Below are 18,565 nucleotides of genomic sequence, written 5' to 3' on the forward strand. Positions count from 1 at the left end.
AAATTTTCAGTTGTGGTATTCTGTAATGTCAAATTCCTCCTCCCAAGTCTATCTTGATGCTTTTCTTATAGTGTTGAAGTTGTGGATATTGGGGGAACATATGTAGCGTATATATATGGTGGGTATGAGTGAAGAAAATCATCATTTTGTTTAGAAGGCCATAAAATCACCAGCTTGTTTAGAAGCCTATACAAAATATTGCAGCGATGGAAATCTGGATGGTGGTTTTTGCATTAGTATGTTTTACTGCAAGAGTAGAGTATGGTTGGTCTGAAGGGCATGCCACATTTTATTGGGGTGGTGATGGTTCTAGAACCATGAGACAGTTTGATATGGCTTTTATTTTTTTAAGAGAGCTTAGTATCTTTCAGAATGTTTTTTTTTTTTATCGGTCAGAGGCCGAAGCTAAGATTAATTATTGTGTTGTTATTACTTATTATTATCATTTGGTAAGCTCAAGTAAACTCAAACCCAAGAGGCTCATAATTTACAGTTGTATTGTAGGCTCTTGCCTATTTTGAGAATGATTTTCAACTCCAGGGTCATTTTAGATTTTATTTCCAGCATTTCAGATTAAATTCCTATCACTCATTGGATATCATTTTGTCTTGTTAAATAAGAGATTGAATGAAAACTAAGTAAAAGGAAGATGATGTTGTTATTGTTGCAGGTGGCGCTTGTGGTTATGGTAAATTTTACAGAGTTAGAAGTGCTCTGTTCAGCACTGGAAGAATATGTGGAGCATGTTACAAGACAAAGTGCGATGTTAAGAAGGATCCATAGTGGTGCCTCTGTGGAAATTCCATAATAATTACTGCTATTGACTTTTGTCCACCCAATAATGCTCTGCCAAATGATAATAGAGGATGGTGCAATTAACCTCTTCAACATTTTGACATGGCATAACCTTCCCTTTTGTAAATCGTTGAATACCATGGTGGAATTGTGCATGTTCTTTACAAGAGGTAGGCCAAATTATTTGCTTTTCTTTCTACATTATACTCATGATGAAGATGTGTACTTTATAATGGAGATTAATCTTTTTGTAAAGAGCTTGCAACTCTTATAATCTGATTGATGTCCGGCATGGGAATGAAATATTATCTTTTTAGCATTTCATCATAAATTGTTTAGATGTGAAAGAAATAGAATTTCTGAGCCTCATTTTGTAGGATCTCAGTTCTATATTTTAGAAGTAGAGCTACATCTGAAAAAATCATAGACCTTTTTTTTTAGAGAGCTTAGTATTTTTCATAATGTTTTTTTTCGATCAGTAAGAGGCCGAAGCTAAGATTAATTATTGTGTTGTTATTACTTATGTAAAGTTTCTTACCAAATTTCAAATTCATGACTTGCTGATGCACAATTTTATTGCTGGTATGAACAATGTTGACAAAGAATAGATTTTCTCTAGAATCTGTATATGTTAGTACAGAAATAACAGAGATAATATAATGTTTTTGAACTTCTAATGTACTTCAATCCTTTGATGTGCTTGCATTAATTGATTTCAATGCCTTGTTTATTTGGGCAGATCAAGTATACATATCATGTGGAAGGGTGTGGGGGTGAATGGTCATGTCTCCATCCGGAGACATGAACATTCCTCCTCACACCTATTCAGCTTAGTTGCTGATTCATGACACGAATCCGATTCGGGCACATGAATCGGATCCGTGGATTCGGGATTTTTTTCCCCCAATTATGATTCGTGGAGGATTCGTGCATATATATATATATATATATATATACTAAAAAATAAGATAAATATACATAATTCTAAAACTAAATCATTTCATAGTATGAATCTATGATTCTAGTATGCATCTATGAATCTAGTATACTTGATCAATGACATTGATAATTAATCTATTTTCACGATTATAAAGAAAATCAACACATTCACATTGAATTACTAAAAGTGAAAGTTAGTAACATTCAAAATATAGATCATTAAACTTAAAGTTTGTAACATGATTTACTCATAAAACAGTCAAGAGTCAACACTAAAGTTTTGGATTTAATCATCAAATGGATTTTCAAGAAAATCCGCATCAGAGGGGTACTGATGAGCTGCAAGTGTTGCATCTGTATCAGTAGAGGAACCCAAACCACTAGTAGTAGAAGGGATTGTTAACTCATAATCCTCCTCCTCATCATCCACATCAATCAAAGTGGATCTAGCAAGATCCTAGATGGTCATATGTAAATCAGGAGTCTCAGGTGCTACATCCCAAAGCTTTTCAGGCCCCTTCTTGTACTTAGGATCCTTCCGTGACAACAAGCGCAAATTGTTGTGAATGAACACAAGTTCTTCTGATTTTTTTGGAGCCAACCGGTTGCATTTGACTAAGTGGATAAAGGAGTAAGTACTCCAATTCCGCTCAGCTGCAGAAGAGCTGGCAACCTAAAGAGAAATTAAAAAGTATCAACACAACAATCAAGATAAATAAATTAAATAATAAATTCAAGGAATTGAGAATGTTAACCTTAAGCTTAATTTTACAAACTTACTTGGGATAGGACCTTTATGGCAAGAGGTTGGAGGTACGTGAAGGCTTGCCCATGAAGGTACCACCATTTGATGGCACCCATCCTGCTTTGGTCTGCTATGGCAATAGGGTGGAAATCCTCACCTGAGTTGAAAGCAACAAATTCACTCCTCACAATTGCCCCAATCTCTGGATCTTGGAATATCTTAGCTAGTGCCCTCTTATACCCATCTTCAACCTCTGCATCTCTAAATGGTGGCACTCTACCTAGAAGGTGAAGTACATCTACACTATAGTACCTGGGGATAACAAAAAACAATTGAACACTATCAAATATCAATAGCACAAACATTTGATAAGAACTACAGTACCTCGGGGGTAAAGCATATGCAAGGAGGTGCAAAGGTCTGGTCATCTTGTTCTATTGATGATGAACAATTTTTTCCACCTTCTTGTAATGGGTGTCCTCGGGATCATTCTCCCTCCTTGTATGACCTAAGATATGAAATATGAATAATAATTATAATTAGTGAATATATCAAAATTTAAACTTTAGAATCTAGATATCTCTCAAATAAAAAATTGTTGTAAAAGAGCGTAAAACTTACCATTTTAATTTTTTCTAGCATACTATCCGTGGAATCATAAATATCCCCAAGGCATGGCTCATCACTATCTACGAAGCGAAGCATTGCCATTATTGGATCGGTGATTTCCAACACATAACTCACAAGACCCCACCAATCCTCATCTGGTATCATTCTTCTCACATTTAAGGCCCTTGTTGTATTGGAATTCTTCCAAACGCCCCATTGGGGGCTAATGACCATATGCTTCAATGCTTCTTTTACCTTCACAAGTCGTCTCAAGACAATTGTGTGAGAGGCAAAGCGGGTTTCAGCAACCTAAGAACATGTTAAACTCAAGTTAGTAAAACATTTAAAAATTAAAACATGTTAATGTAAACAACAACAAAAATTAATAATTGTGGAATCCAATAATATTCCATTATATATTAAATACAAAAATTTACCTTCAATAACTCTAAGTCTGAGAAACTCTTAAAAATTGCTTGTGACATGTGGTGATTTGTCACAAACATTTGAATCTCTTCAGCTTCCTCATATATCCTTTTCACCCAATCTATTTCGGTGCCAATTGCTTTCATCACTAAATTGAGAGAGTAGACGGTACATGGTGTCCAAAAGATATGATCATATCTAGACTCTACAATTATCCCTGCAGCCCTGCAAACTTTTGCATTGTCCGTGACCACTTGGACAACATTATCAGGACCCACTGACTCTATGGCATCAATGAGAATGCGTGAAATAAATTTTGCATCTTTCACTAGCTCTTCACAATCAACTACCTTCAAGAACATTGCCCCCTTAGGGCATATAGCAATAACATTGATCAATGGACGATTTCTACAATCTTTCCACCCATCCGAAATAATAGACACACCCGATTGAACCCAAAAATCTCTTATTGGTTGAAGTTGAGCCTCTACATTTTTCCTCTCATCATGTAATATGGTAGTGCGCAACTTCTCATAACCAGGCGGTTTGTAACCATGGGGTGCATCATTTACTGCTTCCACCATCTCCCTAAAATAAGGTGATCTAGCAAAATTAAATGAAACACCATTTGCAATTAAACAACGTCCAATTTTGTGATCAGCAATGTCTCTCTTTTCATTTTGGAATGCCCTATCTAGTGGGCCTCTCTTGCGGGTGAGTGGAGATGGGTCTTCATCTTCATCATTTGTAGTTGGCATAGGCAAAAAAGGATGTGTTCTTGTGTTTGTTTGATCGGATGATGGTGTTGGTATATTTGTTTTTTGGAAGCACCACGTTTTTCTTTTGCAACTGCTCTATCAGTATCATCTTGCTCTTTTGCTAATGCTGCTATTTGTGCAGCTGGTAATCCCTTCTTATCACTACCCTGACACATGTGAACTCCTTCACCCGCAGGGCCCAAAAAATGTAGTTTCACTCGAGAATAGGAGCTTCTATGTTGTATGTTGCAAAAATTACATTTCCATATGTATGCTTCATCCCCAGGACATTGTGCGACTCTTGTTGTGTGTCTCCATAAAGGAGACCCCTTATCAATTTTGACCCACTGAGCCTTGACTACTCATTGTTCTATTCTTGCAATCTAGAAAAAAAAGTGAAAGAAAACCATGCTTCACACTTACACAAAAACTTGAAAATTTGGAAAACTAAAAATAAATCAATAATCTATGAAAGAACTCAAGAATATGGTTGAAATGCATACCTTAAACACTTTTTGCAAGGTATTTGAAGCTCCACAACTGATCTCCTTCAAATCCAAGCACTTTACTTCAAACTAACAAGTATGAGAGAGCAAAATGAGAGAGCAAAATAGAGAGTAAATGAACTTGCATTGTGATTTAGAGGGTTGTTTTTAGGGTTTAGGGCCTTTAGGAAAAAAAAAATATTAAAAAATGAAGTTGGGCCCACTTTTTTTCTTCTTTAATTGGGCCCTACCGCGGATCCGCGCGTGGATCCTCGAGGATCCGGGCAGGATTCGTAATCCTGCCTATGGATCCGTAAGGATTCGCGGGCCGCGGATCCGTAAGCAGATCCTTACGGATCCACAGGCAAGATTACGGATCCTGCCCGGATCCTCATGGATCCATACGTGGCCCGAATCCGGATCCGGGTGTTTATGGACGAATCCGGTAACTAAGCTATTCGGTGTTAACTAATCATGCCCGATCTATTATAGACTTAAAACAAGTCTAAAATGTATTACCAATCATTATGATCTACAGCCCAATATAAAGTATAGATCAATAGAGATTTAAATATCAAAAGAATCAAAATAAGTTTCGATCATGCCTTAAATGATCTCAGAATATATATGTGATCATCAGTTTCAACTATGCATATCACAGTTATTGTCAGACCGAAGCTACATGCTTTTACACTCCCTCTTAGCTAAGGAAGACAAAGTGCATATATATAAGTTCTCCTTATTTAAAAATGATATCATCTAGATATATTTAAGGAAATCAAGCCTCATGATATTCTTTCCAGTTATGGTGTGTACACAAATATCAAGTCTCATGATATCCACCATAAGGGATCATGGTATATCCATATTACATATTTTGTGATCACATAACAAATGATATGAAGTATCATCTAACATATAATACCTAGTTTTACATATCACCTAACACCATGATATGAGGAATCACCTAACATGTGATACTTAGTTTTACATATCACCTAACACGTGATATGAGGAATCGCCTAACACGTGATACCTAGTTTTCCATATCACCTAACACTGTGATATGAGGAATCACCTAACACATAATACCTAATTTTACATATCACCTAACATGTGATATAAGGAATCACCTAACACGTGATACCCAATTTTAGATGTCATCTCAATATGATATCAAAGATCTGGTCTAATCAAGAATATCAAGTCTCATGATATTCACCATAACTCAAAACTGTTCAAAGGTAACGTGTACTTACCATAGTAACATTCATAATCTAATATGATTAGTTTCAGCCATCATACGATGTCTATCACAATTTAGGTCATGGTCTATTTAAGGAACTGAATCCACCATGCTAGAAATCATCTATCTTGATTTGTTCCAGCCATCACATGATGTCTATCATGATAGAAGATTAAGTTATTGTAAGATTGTCATCTTCGAATAACATTAGCAAATACAAGTGATAATCATTTGGAAGTCGTCACTTCCTCATGATTTACACAAGGCCCATAAGGCATTAAAATGATCTCATTAGTATAATTATCAATCAAGTTTACCTCATAAGTGTTTCACCTTTAACAGTAAAACTCCCTCTTAATCACTATGATCAAGATTGTCACAAGTTGACTGAACCCATCTGCTCCCTCTGAAGCTTGAGTTCATCGACATTTTGAACTCTTAGAAGATGCCAGACTGCCTCTGAAATCTGAATTCCATATGCTTTCCTCCTTGTGTTTCAAATATTTCCTTTCATAAGGTGAGCCCATACAAGAAATATAATGCATGAATCAATTTTCATCCTTCATGAATATTTAGTGCTTTGACTCGATATCAAACATGGAGATGATTTCCTCTTAGATTACATCTCACTTTGGAATCAACAAGAGACATCTTGATTTAAGGACCTTGCTTATTTTGTTCCAACACAACTAAATCCTTGTTGTACAGTGCATGAGGATTTCAATCAACACACATAAAGCATCTTATGTGATCAAATTTGATTTCTACAATCATGCTGCCACAACCAAGATTCTTAGTGAGGCTCTCTCCCAATCACCCTTTCCGGTATACATATAACAGTGCTCCCAACAAGTGGTGCGCATAGGGCCCATAGATCCTGAGCTCCTACTCATACGGGGCAGCCTACTTAGTTTATGTAGGTTGTCATAGATCTGAACATGGTATAACTCCATGGTGAAGACACTTCTTTCCATTCCCACCAACAAAAGTTATGACTCATGAAGATCTCGTTTATTTTAGACAGCAAGCCAACCAACATAGCTTCACAAGGTACTATTGACCTTATCTTCTGCAACACAAATGCACACTAGAGCTTGTTGACTTTCAAGTTAATAGCTTCAGTGTCCTCCAATACTGATGTGCTACTCTTCAATTATGGGTCAACAAAAAATGATAAATCTTGGCCCTTTCACGATGCGGTTAAACATCACTTTGTGTAAGAAGCAAATTTAGACATATAATACATGTTAACCAATCAACACAATGGTTGTGGGATGTTCAAACTACTTCACATGGCTTCCTCTTGATCCATGTACATACAGTACTTATCTTCTGCTTCATTTATCGATACTTAATCTAATCAAGATAACTGTGGGATCTGGGGACCGTGTGTTAAACCTTCAGTTGTCATTGCCAACTTAGGCATCTTCCTCAACTTCTACTTGTCAAAATGCAGCAATCATAATACCTATCTACATTTCATTTTCACAAGGAGATATCGTAGTCACCCCAATTCAATCCATTTTATTGGATCAGTCAACTTAGCGATTAATATTTATCATATAGAATGTTTGATCTTTCATAGTTTAAGCAGTTTGGTGCGAAGAAAAAACTACTAATATTTCCAATATATTGATTGTTACAGTCGAATCCACTGGTTACACAATCCTCATTATCTTTTTGCACGACCTTAATTTCGCAAATCACCAGCTCTAGAAAAGGAGGTATTCCTTAGTGATGAAGATGGGCCTGTGCGCTTGTCGATACTTCTTGCTTTGCTATGGTTGCAATATCCTCTGATACAACATTCAAAGCAATGTGCTTTTGATCTAATTGCTCCAATGTGTGCACCAAGACCAAAGGACATCTCTTATTTTACTTCTGCCAAAGCCTAAGTTTGGATATAGAAGAAAACATTTTGTACATATATCTCACACATTGGCCTAGAAACCAAGCATTATAAATAAGGGCCAATCTTGTGAGGCAGGTGCTAGGATCTGACATGCCGGTTATGATCCATGTATTTCCCAGCGATCTTTGCACTAGTGATTATTTTTCCACCTTCTTGGCAGCTTTTCTTATTTACTCTTACTTTCTCTATCTAATTCAAACGCTCACATTTGTCATCTTGAAGTGAAATGAGTGACTACAATTTAATGTGAAATCTGATCTCTTAAACTTAATGAGATCTCTCCTTAACAAGGCTCTGATACCATGTAAAGTTTCTTACCAGATTTCAAATTCGTGACTTGCTGATGCACAATTTTATTGCAGGTATGAACACTGTTGACAAAAAATATATTTGCTCTAGAATCTGTATATGTTAGTACAGAAATAACAGAGATAATATAATGTTCTTGAACTTGTAATGTACTTCGATCCTTTGATGTGCTTGCATTAATTGATTTTGATGCCTTGTTTATTCGGGCAGATCAAGTATACATATCATGTGGAAGGGTGTGGGGGTGAATGGTCATGTCTCCGAATGGAGACATGAACATTCATCCTCACACCTATTTGATGTTAACTAATCATGCCTGATTTGTTACAGACTTAACACAAATCTAAAATGTATTACCAATCATTATGATCTGCAGCCCAATATAAAGTATAAATCAATAGTGCTCTAAATATCAAAGGAATCAGAATAAGTTTCGATCATACCTTAAATGATCTCAAAATATATATATGATCATCGGTTTCAACTGTGCATATCACAGTTATTGTCAGACCAAAGCTACATGCTTCAACAACTTATTATTATTATTTAGTATGCTTGAGTAAACTCGAACCCACGACCTCCCAGATAAGAGGCTCACAATTTACCATTGTATTATAGGCTCATGCCTATTTTGAGAATGATTTCCAACTCCAGGGCCATTTTAGATTTTATTTGTGGCGTTTCAGATTAAATTCCTATTACTCGTCTGACATCATTTTGTCTTGTTAAATAAGAGACTGAATGAAAACTAAGTAAAAGGAAGATGATGTTATTGTTGCAGGTGGCGCTTGTGGTTATGATAAATTGTACAGCATCAGATATGACATACACACAGCAGCTCTGAGCAGTGCTCTGTTCAGCACTGGAAGAATACGTGGAGTGTGTTACAAGACAAAGTGTGATGTTAAGAAGGATCCATAGTAGTGCCTAAGTGGAAATTCCATAATAATTACTGCTATGAATTTTTGTCCACCCAATAATGCTCTGCCAAATGATAATAGAGGATGGTGCAATTAACCTCTTCAACATTTTGACATGGCATAGCCTGCCTTTTTGTGGAATTGTGCCTGTTCTTTACAAGAGGTAGGCCAAATTATTTACTATTCTTTCTAAATTATACTCATGATGACAATGTGTCCTTTATAAATGGAGATTAATGTTTTTGTAAAGATCTCTCAACGCTTATCATCTGATTGATGTCCGGCTTGGGAATGAAATATTATCTTTTTAGCTTTTCATCATAAATTGTTTAGATGTGAAAGAAATAGAATTTATGAGCCTCATTTTGTAGGATTTCAGTTCTATATTTTAGAAGTAGAGCTAGATCTGGAAAAATTGAAGCTTTTCTTAGTTACAAGTAGAGCTAGATCTGAAAAATTGTAGCTTTTTTTGCTTACACTCTGCTTATTTGCTACACATTTTTGAAGTCAATTACATATGATAAAGTTTTTAATTATCTGTGAATCATTTGGCATCGATTACAGGGTTCCTTGCAAAAGGACATGGGAATCTGTTTTAACATAAATGGACGAAATTATTTTGAGTTGGTGTTGATAAGCAATGTGGGCGGAAGAGATGATATAATAGCAGCTTGGATAAAGGGGTCAAATACTGGATGACATCAAATGATTCAAAATTGGGAAGCCAATTGGCATAGTAATTCTTATTTGAATGGAAGAGTTTATCATTCACAGTGATGAACAACAGAGGAAGAACTATCATCATGTATGGTGTGGCTCTGCATAGGGGCGAAGCATTGTCTGTGGATTCTTATCAGGTCTATATCAAACTCTGTTCTTTTTTCTTTCGATCTGGGCATTCTAGCTTGGGGATTTAGTGAAGTGGGTTGGGTGTAATTAATCTCAGGGAATCCAGGGTTGATTACACTTGATCTGAGTTGCATATTACAGGTGTTTGTTTGGTATTCAGTTTGTATGGGTGTTTGTTCTCTCAACAAGGCGGTTGAAGTTTGATTGGGTTTGTAGGAATTGTAACTAGATGGTTGTGGACTTTGTAATCCTGGGATTGAGGATAAGGCCCAAACTGTCACGGACTATTGCTCCTCCAGGTTTGGGTACTCATCCCCTCTGGTCTGTTGCGACAGCCTTGTCCCCCTTTTCAATTTTGAGAAGACTTTGGTGCCATTTCAAGCATTACTCCAATCTGATCGATTTATGTTTACGGAATTACCACCATGCTTTCAACCTTATCCAAAATGTGAGGTTTTAAATAGTGTATGGACAACAATCAAAAAAACCTTCTGCAAAATTTGCGGGATTCGGTATTTGGACAAGACTGACAGAATTGCATCTATCTAATATTCATTTGCTGCACTCTACTTTTGGTTATGAGGAGTGGTTCCTGGTGTTTAGTTACTGGAGAATCACAATGTTTTTGACTGCTAGTTTTATTTTCTGCTGCATGACAGTGCCAGTTTCTTTAGCTAGAAGAGAACTATAAAATAGATAATTGCCAATTCTTCTAAAGATGATATGAAAACTATAGGTTGCAGAGTCACTGGGATGTGTTATTTGGGTTGGCATCCTGTGAAAACAAACAACACTGAATTGGGAAAATCATCTCTTCAAAAAGAACTTGGTGTTGAACAAGTTTTTCTCAGAGCAAGCTCCACATCAAGTCTGAACTTCAAGCAACAGGTACATTTTTATTATAGTTTTTATGTTCATTATGGTAGTCTTTTCTGGCTTTCTTGTTGAATGTCTAGTTAATGATTTGCAGTTATGATTGTTTTTCTTATAAGCAAGTGCCTGTAAAATCTCTTATACCTCTTCTAATACATATCTGCAACATACTGTGTAGATGTATATATTGAGGAAGCCCTTAATGGTGGCCATAAGAGCTGCATTAAACTTGGAGCATGGAGGAGTTAAGAGATTTCTACATTTTCTCCCTCTCATCAACGTTATTTTTCTTCTAATACCTACAATTTTGATTAGAAAAATGGTCCATAGACAAGTCTACCTAGTGGTTGTCTTGCACATGCATGTCAGAAAATGGGCACTCCATAAGAAGGGATAGAGCTTTTCAGGTAATATATGAAGTTTGTAAACTCACTGGGGACTAATCTTGTGCACAACATGTTTGTTTGGGTAAATCGTCTTTTGTGGTAATGCATTTAAATATGGTTCGAGAGGAACACTGTCATATCTTTTGGTACTAAAGGTAGTGTTGCCAATGGTCAATGGGGAACTAAATATTTATTTATTTTCATCAACATTCTATACCATTTCATCATCTTTGGAGTAGAAGGCAATAAAATGTGAGTTTGGATGGCATTTTAGTTTCCAGTTCAAAAGCTCTTATAATATACCAATGCCAGTAATTCTTTCCAGTTTAAAGAATCTAGCCAATTGGAAAGCATCTCTACACTTTGCCTTAATTCTTTAACATCCTCTCTAATGTGTGCCACCTCCTCCAATCCTTCAGGGACCTGCTCTGCTTTGCCTTTTGTTCAAGCTTAGAATTACATTCAGTTGCATTGGATATAGAGCCCCGAATCCATCTTATTTTATGGTGAAATAAGGGGCAAAATAAGAAACTCCAATGTTTTTGCAGTATGTACAATGTAGTTTTTTCTAGCACAAGTGATTACACATAATAAATTTGTGATGATGAGAGAGTTCTTAAGATGGATACATATGAATATGAAGATTAGATACGAAAGAACATTTGAGTGGAGCTATTCGTTTCAGGCTATCAATGGAAGTAAGCAATTATGGCAAGTTTTCTATTGATTAATTGGAAATTGGTACAACTTATTGAGATATGCTTTCTAGCTTCACTTCTAATGACTCATTTAAAATTTATCTTACACTTACGTTTTGTTTGCATGCCAACTGTTACTAGACATTTTGTTAAGACTCTTGTTAAATGTTTAACCAAATGTCATGTATAACTTTTACTCGATTAACTACAACATCATAACTTACTTCAAAAGTCAAAAACTGTTTATACAAAACAAGGACAGTTACAAGCATATTTGCATCAACCTTTCTAACACTTGCATTCACTCCTAAACTTGACAGCTTATAGAAGCAAATATTTGCATTGACCTTTTTAAGTTGTGGCGTAAATCTTCCCAAATTTAATTTTAAAAACTTTATTAATACAATTGTTTTAAAAAAATGGTATAAACAAAACCCGCACCAAATGAGAAAAATAAAATGTTTTTCTATTCAGCAACCAATTTTGCTGGGTTGTCATCTAATGCAACTCTACAATTTTTGCATATTCTAAAGTGTTAAATTAAGTTATAAATATTTATGTAGCATTTATGTGTCAATATTGTTTTTGAAGTATTGAAAAACTCCTCTAATACTTAGAAATTTGTGTTAAATATATGCATGTGATATTTATTAATGTCATATCCAGCCGCATTCATATTGGGGATCTTAAAAAATGGTTGTATCTGTACCCAATACCGTATCGGTATTTCTTTCTGTATCCGTATCCATGCAACTTTGCAAATAATTAGAGCTAGATGGCTGTGCAATTAATTCAGGTAAACAGTTGGAGCTAATCCAAAATCCAGAGGGTAAGTACACAGCCCTTAACCCATAAAAACAGCAAATGATCAAAATATAAACAATTGGAAACAATACATCTAAACCAATTTAAAGAGCAAGGACTAAGACTGAGAACAATTTCTGATCAATTAGGGGCTCTTTTTCTGCATTAGAAACGGACTGATCATTTTTTCAGATAACACTAGAACTCCATCCCTTTACTTGATGTCTCCAATGAATTCGCTAGAATGGAAGAATGATGTAATGCAGTGCCTCAGTGACATTGGATATAGAGCCCTGACTCCATCTTATTTATATCTATGGCAAGCATTAGTCCTATTTGTGGAAGATTATGGTGAAATAAGGGGCAAAATAAGAAACTCTAATGTTTTTGCGGTATGCACAATGTAGTTTTTCCTAGTAAAAGTGATCACACATAATAACTTTGTGATGATGAGAGAGTTCTTAAGATGGATATATATGAATATGATGATTAGATATGAAAGAACATTTGAGTGGAGCTATTTGTTTCAGGCTATAACGGAAGCAAGCAATTATGGCAAGTTTTCTATTGATTAATTGGAAATTAACACAACTTATTGAGTTATGCTTTCTAGCTTCACATCTAATGACTCAATTAAAATTTCTCTTACACTAATGCTTTGTTTGCATACCAACTGTTAATAGCCATTTTGTTAAGACTCTTGTTAAATGTTAACCAAATGTCATGTATAACTTTTACTCGATTAACTACAGCATCATAACTTCCTTCAAAAGTCAAAAACTGTTTATACAAATCAAGGACAGTTACAAGCATATTTGCATCAACCTTTCTAACAGTTACATAAACTCCTAAACTTGACAGCTTATACAAGCAAATACATGTCCTAACATTCATAGGCACTTTGATACATAGTAACTTGCAAAGCCTAGAATACAGTTCTCTCCTGCATGTGGAAACTAGAAAGCGTGAGTGGGCAAACTCTGTCAGTTCAATCTTGGCCAGCCCCGTCTTCAAAAGTTTCTCTGTCATCAGATGCCCGCAGATTTTCAAGTAACGCATTTCTACCATTCAATACAATCTGGAAAAACTCATTGACCTGATTCTTTAAAGAATCTAGCCCATTGGAAAGCATCTCTACACTATGCCTTAATTCTTTAACACCCTCTCTGATGTGTGCCACCTCCAATCCTTCAGGTACCTGCTCTGCTTTGCCTTTTCCTTCCAGAATGCCATGGTATGAGGTTTGAATGACTGAGTGAATGTTTTTAACTGATGCATCCAGGTCCTCCAATTCTTTCAAAACAAAAGCCTTGCTAACCCCACTCTTGATGTCCTGATCTTTGACCTCCTGCTCCAAACTCCTAAATGATGCTGACCACAAGAATCGTTCAGGAACGTCCAATTCTCCAAATGAATCATCACATCCTGACAAAGCAGATGTAAGAATACTGCATACAAATATGGTTATCACCTTTACTCCATACATTGCCCTCACGAGAAGCTTGCCTTTGCTAGAGCATTTCTTCTTCCCCAAGTGAAAACTTTTATTCATGCTATGTAAAATAGCAGTACAACTCGCAGCTTTAGAAATTGCTTCGGACTTGCCACTTCTCCCCTCTACTTCACTTTCTCCTGTCAAGTCTTGCAGGGTGGCTTTGGCACGAAACACTTTGTCATATGGTGGAACTCCAGCAGAGAAATCCAGCAGATGTAATACATATTGTACTGAGAGTTTAAATATTTCAAGCCTTAAGGTCTCAGCATTCAACAAATTACAAATGTCAAGCAATTTCAAACTATCATCCATATACTCGTCAATCCATTTCTTATCCCACTTTGTTAAAGGAAATTGCAGATCCGCAATGAAGGACCTCAAATCCTTGTGTGTTGCACATGATACCTCCACGGCTTGTTCCATCCATGCCAAATTTATGAAGCCTTTTGGCTTCGACAAAAGTAGTTGCTTTAATCTATCTGCTAAAGAGCTTTCAAAAGCCTTCAATGCCTGACTGTGTCTTGAATTGAAGCTCGCTAAGCGTTTCCGAATGACAATCCTGAAAGGATTTCCAAAGAATGAGGCGAAGGAATGACCATCATGAGGTCGACTCATGTTCAGGCCCAGAAGACAACAAAGATATACCTAAGTAGAAAGACTGTCGGCTTCTTTACTACTTTTAAGGCTGTGATGGTTACTCCTGTAATTAAAGTTTTCCCAAATGAAGGATTGCCTACTTCGAATTACTAATATCCAGCCCCGTCTGCAATTTTGACTGCTAGGGTTTGATTACCAAGCCTCACCAGCACAAATTAAAAACCGAGGGCACCGTCTTCACAAATATCAGAAAGACAAGGTCTGCCTCTTTACAAAATCAGAATATTACAAAACCAATGCCTACCTCTTTACAAAAGCTTACAAGGAACAAGATTGCAACACCAACTCCAATTCCTGCAACCAAAAACAAACAGGAACGCCTTTCAACCAAAAAGGAAACCGGGAAAACTACCAAATCAACAGCAAACCCACAAGTTTGGAAAAACCCACATGCAGCCATCTACATCAAAGAGAATCATTTTTTAAGCAACACCAACCTACCAGATACCAATAAGGAAAAACAATCTTATCAAGTAATATATTCCCAAATCCGCATGCTACACATTGGCCGTCAATACAACTAGCATTGACCAAACCAAGGAGCAGAGAGCACACCAAAATTGAATATTAAACACAATTCACTATATTCCGTGTTCAAGAAACCCTTCTTTGTTTATGTTTTATTTTTTTAGTAAAAATTCAACCATGCAGATTTTCATAGTCAAAAGCAGATAAAAACTCGAACTCTATCTTATATTTTCAACTGGTTGAATACAAAAATTTAAAAGAACACAATTACATTCTGCGCAGAATTTATTTCTGGGACAACTTCTACATTCAAAGAAAGAAAAAATCAATAGGGTATCCAGATCTGCTCACCCAGCAACTCATTAGCCATGCTCTGGCATTCGAATGCAGTGATTTGGCGTTGAAAGAAAGCTCAAACTGTAGACGTGAAACTGGTGAATCCTAAATAATAAATGATGGGGAAAATATTAAGGAAATAAATCGAATTTCATGCGTTTCTTGACTTGGTAACCGATCATTTTTATACAGGTACCTGTTACTTTTCCATAATTGAAAGCAAGAGATCGGTTGAATTGATTTGCTTTCTTTTACTTTTTACTTTTCTTTATTTTATGCTATTTTTATTGTTTATCCTTTAATATTGAATATTATTTTGTCAAGTTAGTGGAAGGGTGAATAGAAGATAGTGCAAACAATTTTTAGCGGGATTAGTACAAAGTACTATTTCTCAGCTTTTTAATTTTTTAATTCTTAAAAAAGGTTTGTGTTGTTATTAAGTGGAAGGTTTAGCTTTAAGGAGGGTATTAATTTCATCAAAATCTAATCTTAATGAGAACCAAGCAACTTCACCACCAATTCAAGGGTCTCTTAACAAAAGTTTATCTTTCAAAAAGAGACATATAAGTAATTTTAGGGTATATTTTAATCTAAGTGTATTTCCAAACAATGGGTTAGTGGCATGTTTTTGTTTTATTTTTAAAATTATTTTCTTATGGTCTAGTAAAATTCATACTTCTTTAAGAAAATTATAAAACAACTTAATGATAACTATAAAACTAATTCTAATGACAAAAATCTCTTAAGTGAAAATGTCGAAAAAAGCAAGCAGCAATTCAGTGAATTATTCAAAATAAATGACAAAAAGATTTCAACGCAACAATCTTCAATGGGTTAAAAAAAATTCAAGATACCCTTCGGTATTTCCCTCCTCCAAAGCATGTGTAGCAACTAACCCCACTCCAATTCTCCGCTATTCTGATAGGAATAAGATTTAGACATGGTGCATAGCAAGCAATGCCCTGCCTCTGAAACCCAAACCTCCCTGCAGATATTCGATAAAAACTTCGAACCATTTTGAGGTCCTTAGTGAGTTTCATGAACTAGAGTGCCCCAAATCAAATCAAGTTGGTCAAAATCAAAAGGCTCCCCCAGCCTGCTCGTTGGTTTCTCCAGCCAGAAAAGGAGACAAACCTGTTCATGGTATTAAGGAGGATGGTAGTAAGCTTCTGGATGCCTGTATCCAAAAATCGCAACTGCATGCCCATCGGAGGTCAACCCACAAAGTTAAGGACAATTTTCATTATGGTGATTATTCATTTCTTAGGTCTTCGTTCACTTGCCCCATCATTTTTTCAACGACCGGCCTGGATAACCAAATTAGGGTTTTCAATCTTAGTCAAATATTTAGGGAACAACAAGCATAATTCATCTTCATGGCATACAAGGCTTCATTTCCAAAACACCATGAGCCAATCTTGTAAGATCCATCCAAGGAGGCAAGATCCCTCAATTATGTCATCCCCCAGTGGCTCGCCCTACTCCTACATCCCCCCCATCACAAATCCCATGTTGCCAACCCTTTAGGTGTCAATCACTCAGCCTCTAAATCATCACTTGTTTCTCATTCTCCTAACCTTAAAGATAAGTTTTTTACCATCAGTATTAAAGCCAGTGAAGAGCGATGGAAAGAATGTCAAAAAGTGGGTATATTTGCATATTGGAACGATCCAAAATGTGAACTGATCAACCTCAGCAACTGGTTAGAAGATTATTGCAAGAATCGAGTAAGTATTTCCCACCACTCTGATAGACTAATATATTTGTGTTGCAGTGATGAATTTGTTAAAAAGGACTTTCTTTATGTTTTTGATTGCTTTTTTAAAGGTTATGCGGTGAGATTTTTTGATTGGTCTTTGGACTGTAAGGAAGGGATGTTAGACTTTGCTATTCCAACCTGGTTTAGCATCCAATCCCTTCCTCTAAAACTCCTTCACCTAGACATCATCAAGGAAATAGAGTCATCTCTGGGTGAATTGATAGGCTTAGATTCCTCCCTTCAATTATGTAACAATATCAAGCTACTTATCCAATGCAAGGCTAATACTATAAAATCTGACAAGGTTAAAATTAAAACTAACAGAGCAATATACAATTTAAAACTCCACAAATATGAAGGCAAAATAATAGAAACCATTAGATTAGATAATGATAATAAAATTATATTCAAAACATTGCAACTAATTGCGGACCTCAAAAGCACATTCCCTATGATGAACTTCAGAAATCAAAAAGAACAAATAAAAGCTTCTATGCAAAAGAAGGATGCACCTCAGGCTCACCGGGACATCTCAAAAAATAAGGTTCAAATCCAAGAAAAGGGGATAGCAAGCACTAAAAAACCCAAAAGGGTTACTCCATTGTCAGATCCTAGACATAACCTACCCCAAGCTCTCAGAGAGAGACAAAAGAAAGTGTCAAATGAAAAGCAAGAAGATAAAATTACTAGCAGTCAACATACAGAAAAAGGAAAATGGATAGGACTAGGACTCAGCAAAGGAAAAGCAAATGATACAGATATTAGGCGAAGCAAAGGTACAAGTCCTCTTTTAAATTCGCATAGGACTGGTAAGAACCATAGAGCCAAAGATTTTAGCACAGATGGTAGAAATTGTCAAAAAGATACCATTATCAACAGGGAAGGAAGGGACATCTTAAGGGAGACCAAGAAGAATAAGAAAAGTAGTCCTTCAATCAAAGTGGTTGAATCACCAGAGAAATTGGAGATATAGCCTAACAAGGAGTCATTGGATTTGGACGTTAGAAGCATAGAGGAAACAAAAAACATCCTTCTATTCGGTGGGGTAGAACCAGGAAAAGGGGTGACTATGGAATTAGATGAGGAGATGGAATAT

The 18,565-nt window shown here is 36.0% G+C and overlaps 1 protein-coding gene and 1 pseudogene across 3 annotated transcripts; one reads left to right on the top strand and one right to left on the bottom strand.

The window, feature by feature from the left end:
* The first annotated feature begins 203 nt into the window (after nucleotides 1-203).
* On the top strand, nucleotides 204-10,317 carry LOC149532794 (expansin-A1-like; annotated as a pseudogene).
* LOC149532795 (protein BPS1, chloroplastic-like) lies at nucleotides 2,393-16,001 on the bottom strand. Of its 3 annotated transcripts, XM_089804498.1 has the most exons (5): nucleotides 15,726-16,001; nucleotides 15,151-15,200; nucleotides 3,101-3,397; nucleotides 2,941-2,987; nucleotides 2,393-2,791 (listed from the first exon to the last, which is right to left on the bottom strand). In XM_089804498.1, the coding sequence occupies exons 1-5, from the start codon at nucleotides 15,742-15,744 to the stop codon at nucleotides 2,503-2,505; spliced, it is 702 nt and encodes a 233-aa protein (XP_089660624.1). In that variant the 5' UTR covers nucleotides 15,745-16,001; the 3' UTR covers nucleotides 2,393-2,502. The 3 variants fall into 3 exon arrangements, with proteins under 3 accessions (XP_089660624.1, XP_089660623.1, XP_089660622.1); XM_089804497.1 differs by lacking the exons at nucleotides 2,393-2,791; nucleotides 2,941-2,987; nucleotides 3,101-3,397 and adding an exon at nucleotides 13,516-14,808 and having other exon boundaries at nucleotides 15,726-15,850; XM_089804496.1 differs by lacking the exons at nucleotides 2,393-2,791; nucleotides 2,941-2,987; nucleotides 3,101-3,397 and having other exon boundaries at nucleotides 13,516-15,200; nucleotides 15,726-15,953.
* Nucleotides 16,002-18,565: the final 2,564 nt, after the last annotated feature.

Source organism: Cupressus sempervirens, chromosome 10 (genome assembly GCF_028749045.1).
Source record: "Cupressus sempervirens isolate cs-2001-9-10 chromosome 10, ASM2874904v1, whole genome shotgun sequence".
In the NCBI taxonomy this organism is placed as follows: domain Eukaryota; kingdom Viridiplantae; phylum Streptophyta; class Pinopsida; order Cupressales; family Cupressaceae; genus Cupressus; species Cupressus sempervirens.

Coding starts and splice junctions, on each gene's coding strand:
- LOC149532795 (XM_089804496.1), bottom strand. CDS start 14,864: ATGAGTCGACCTCATGATGGTCATTCCTTCGCCTCATTCTTTGGAAAT.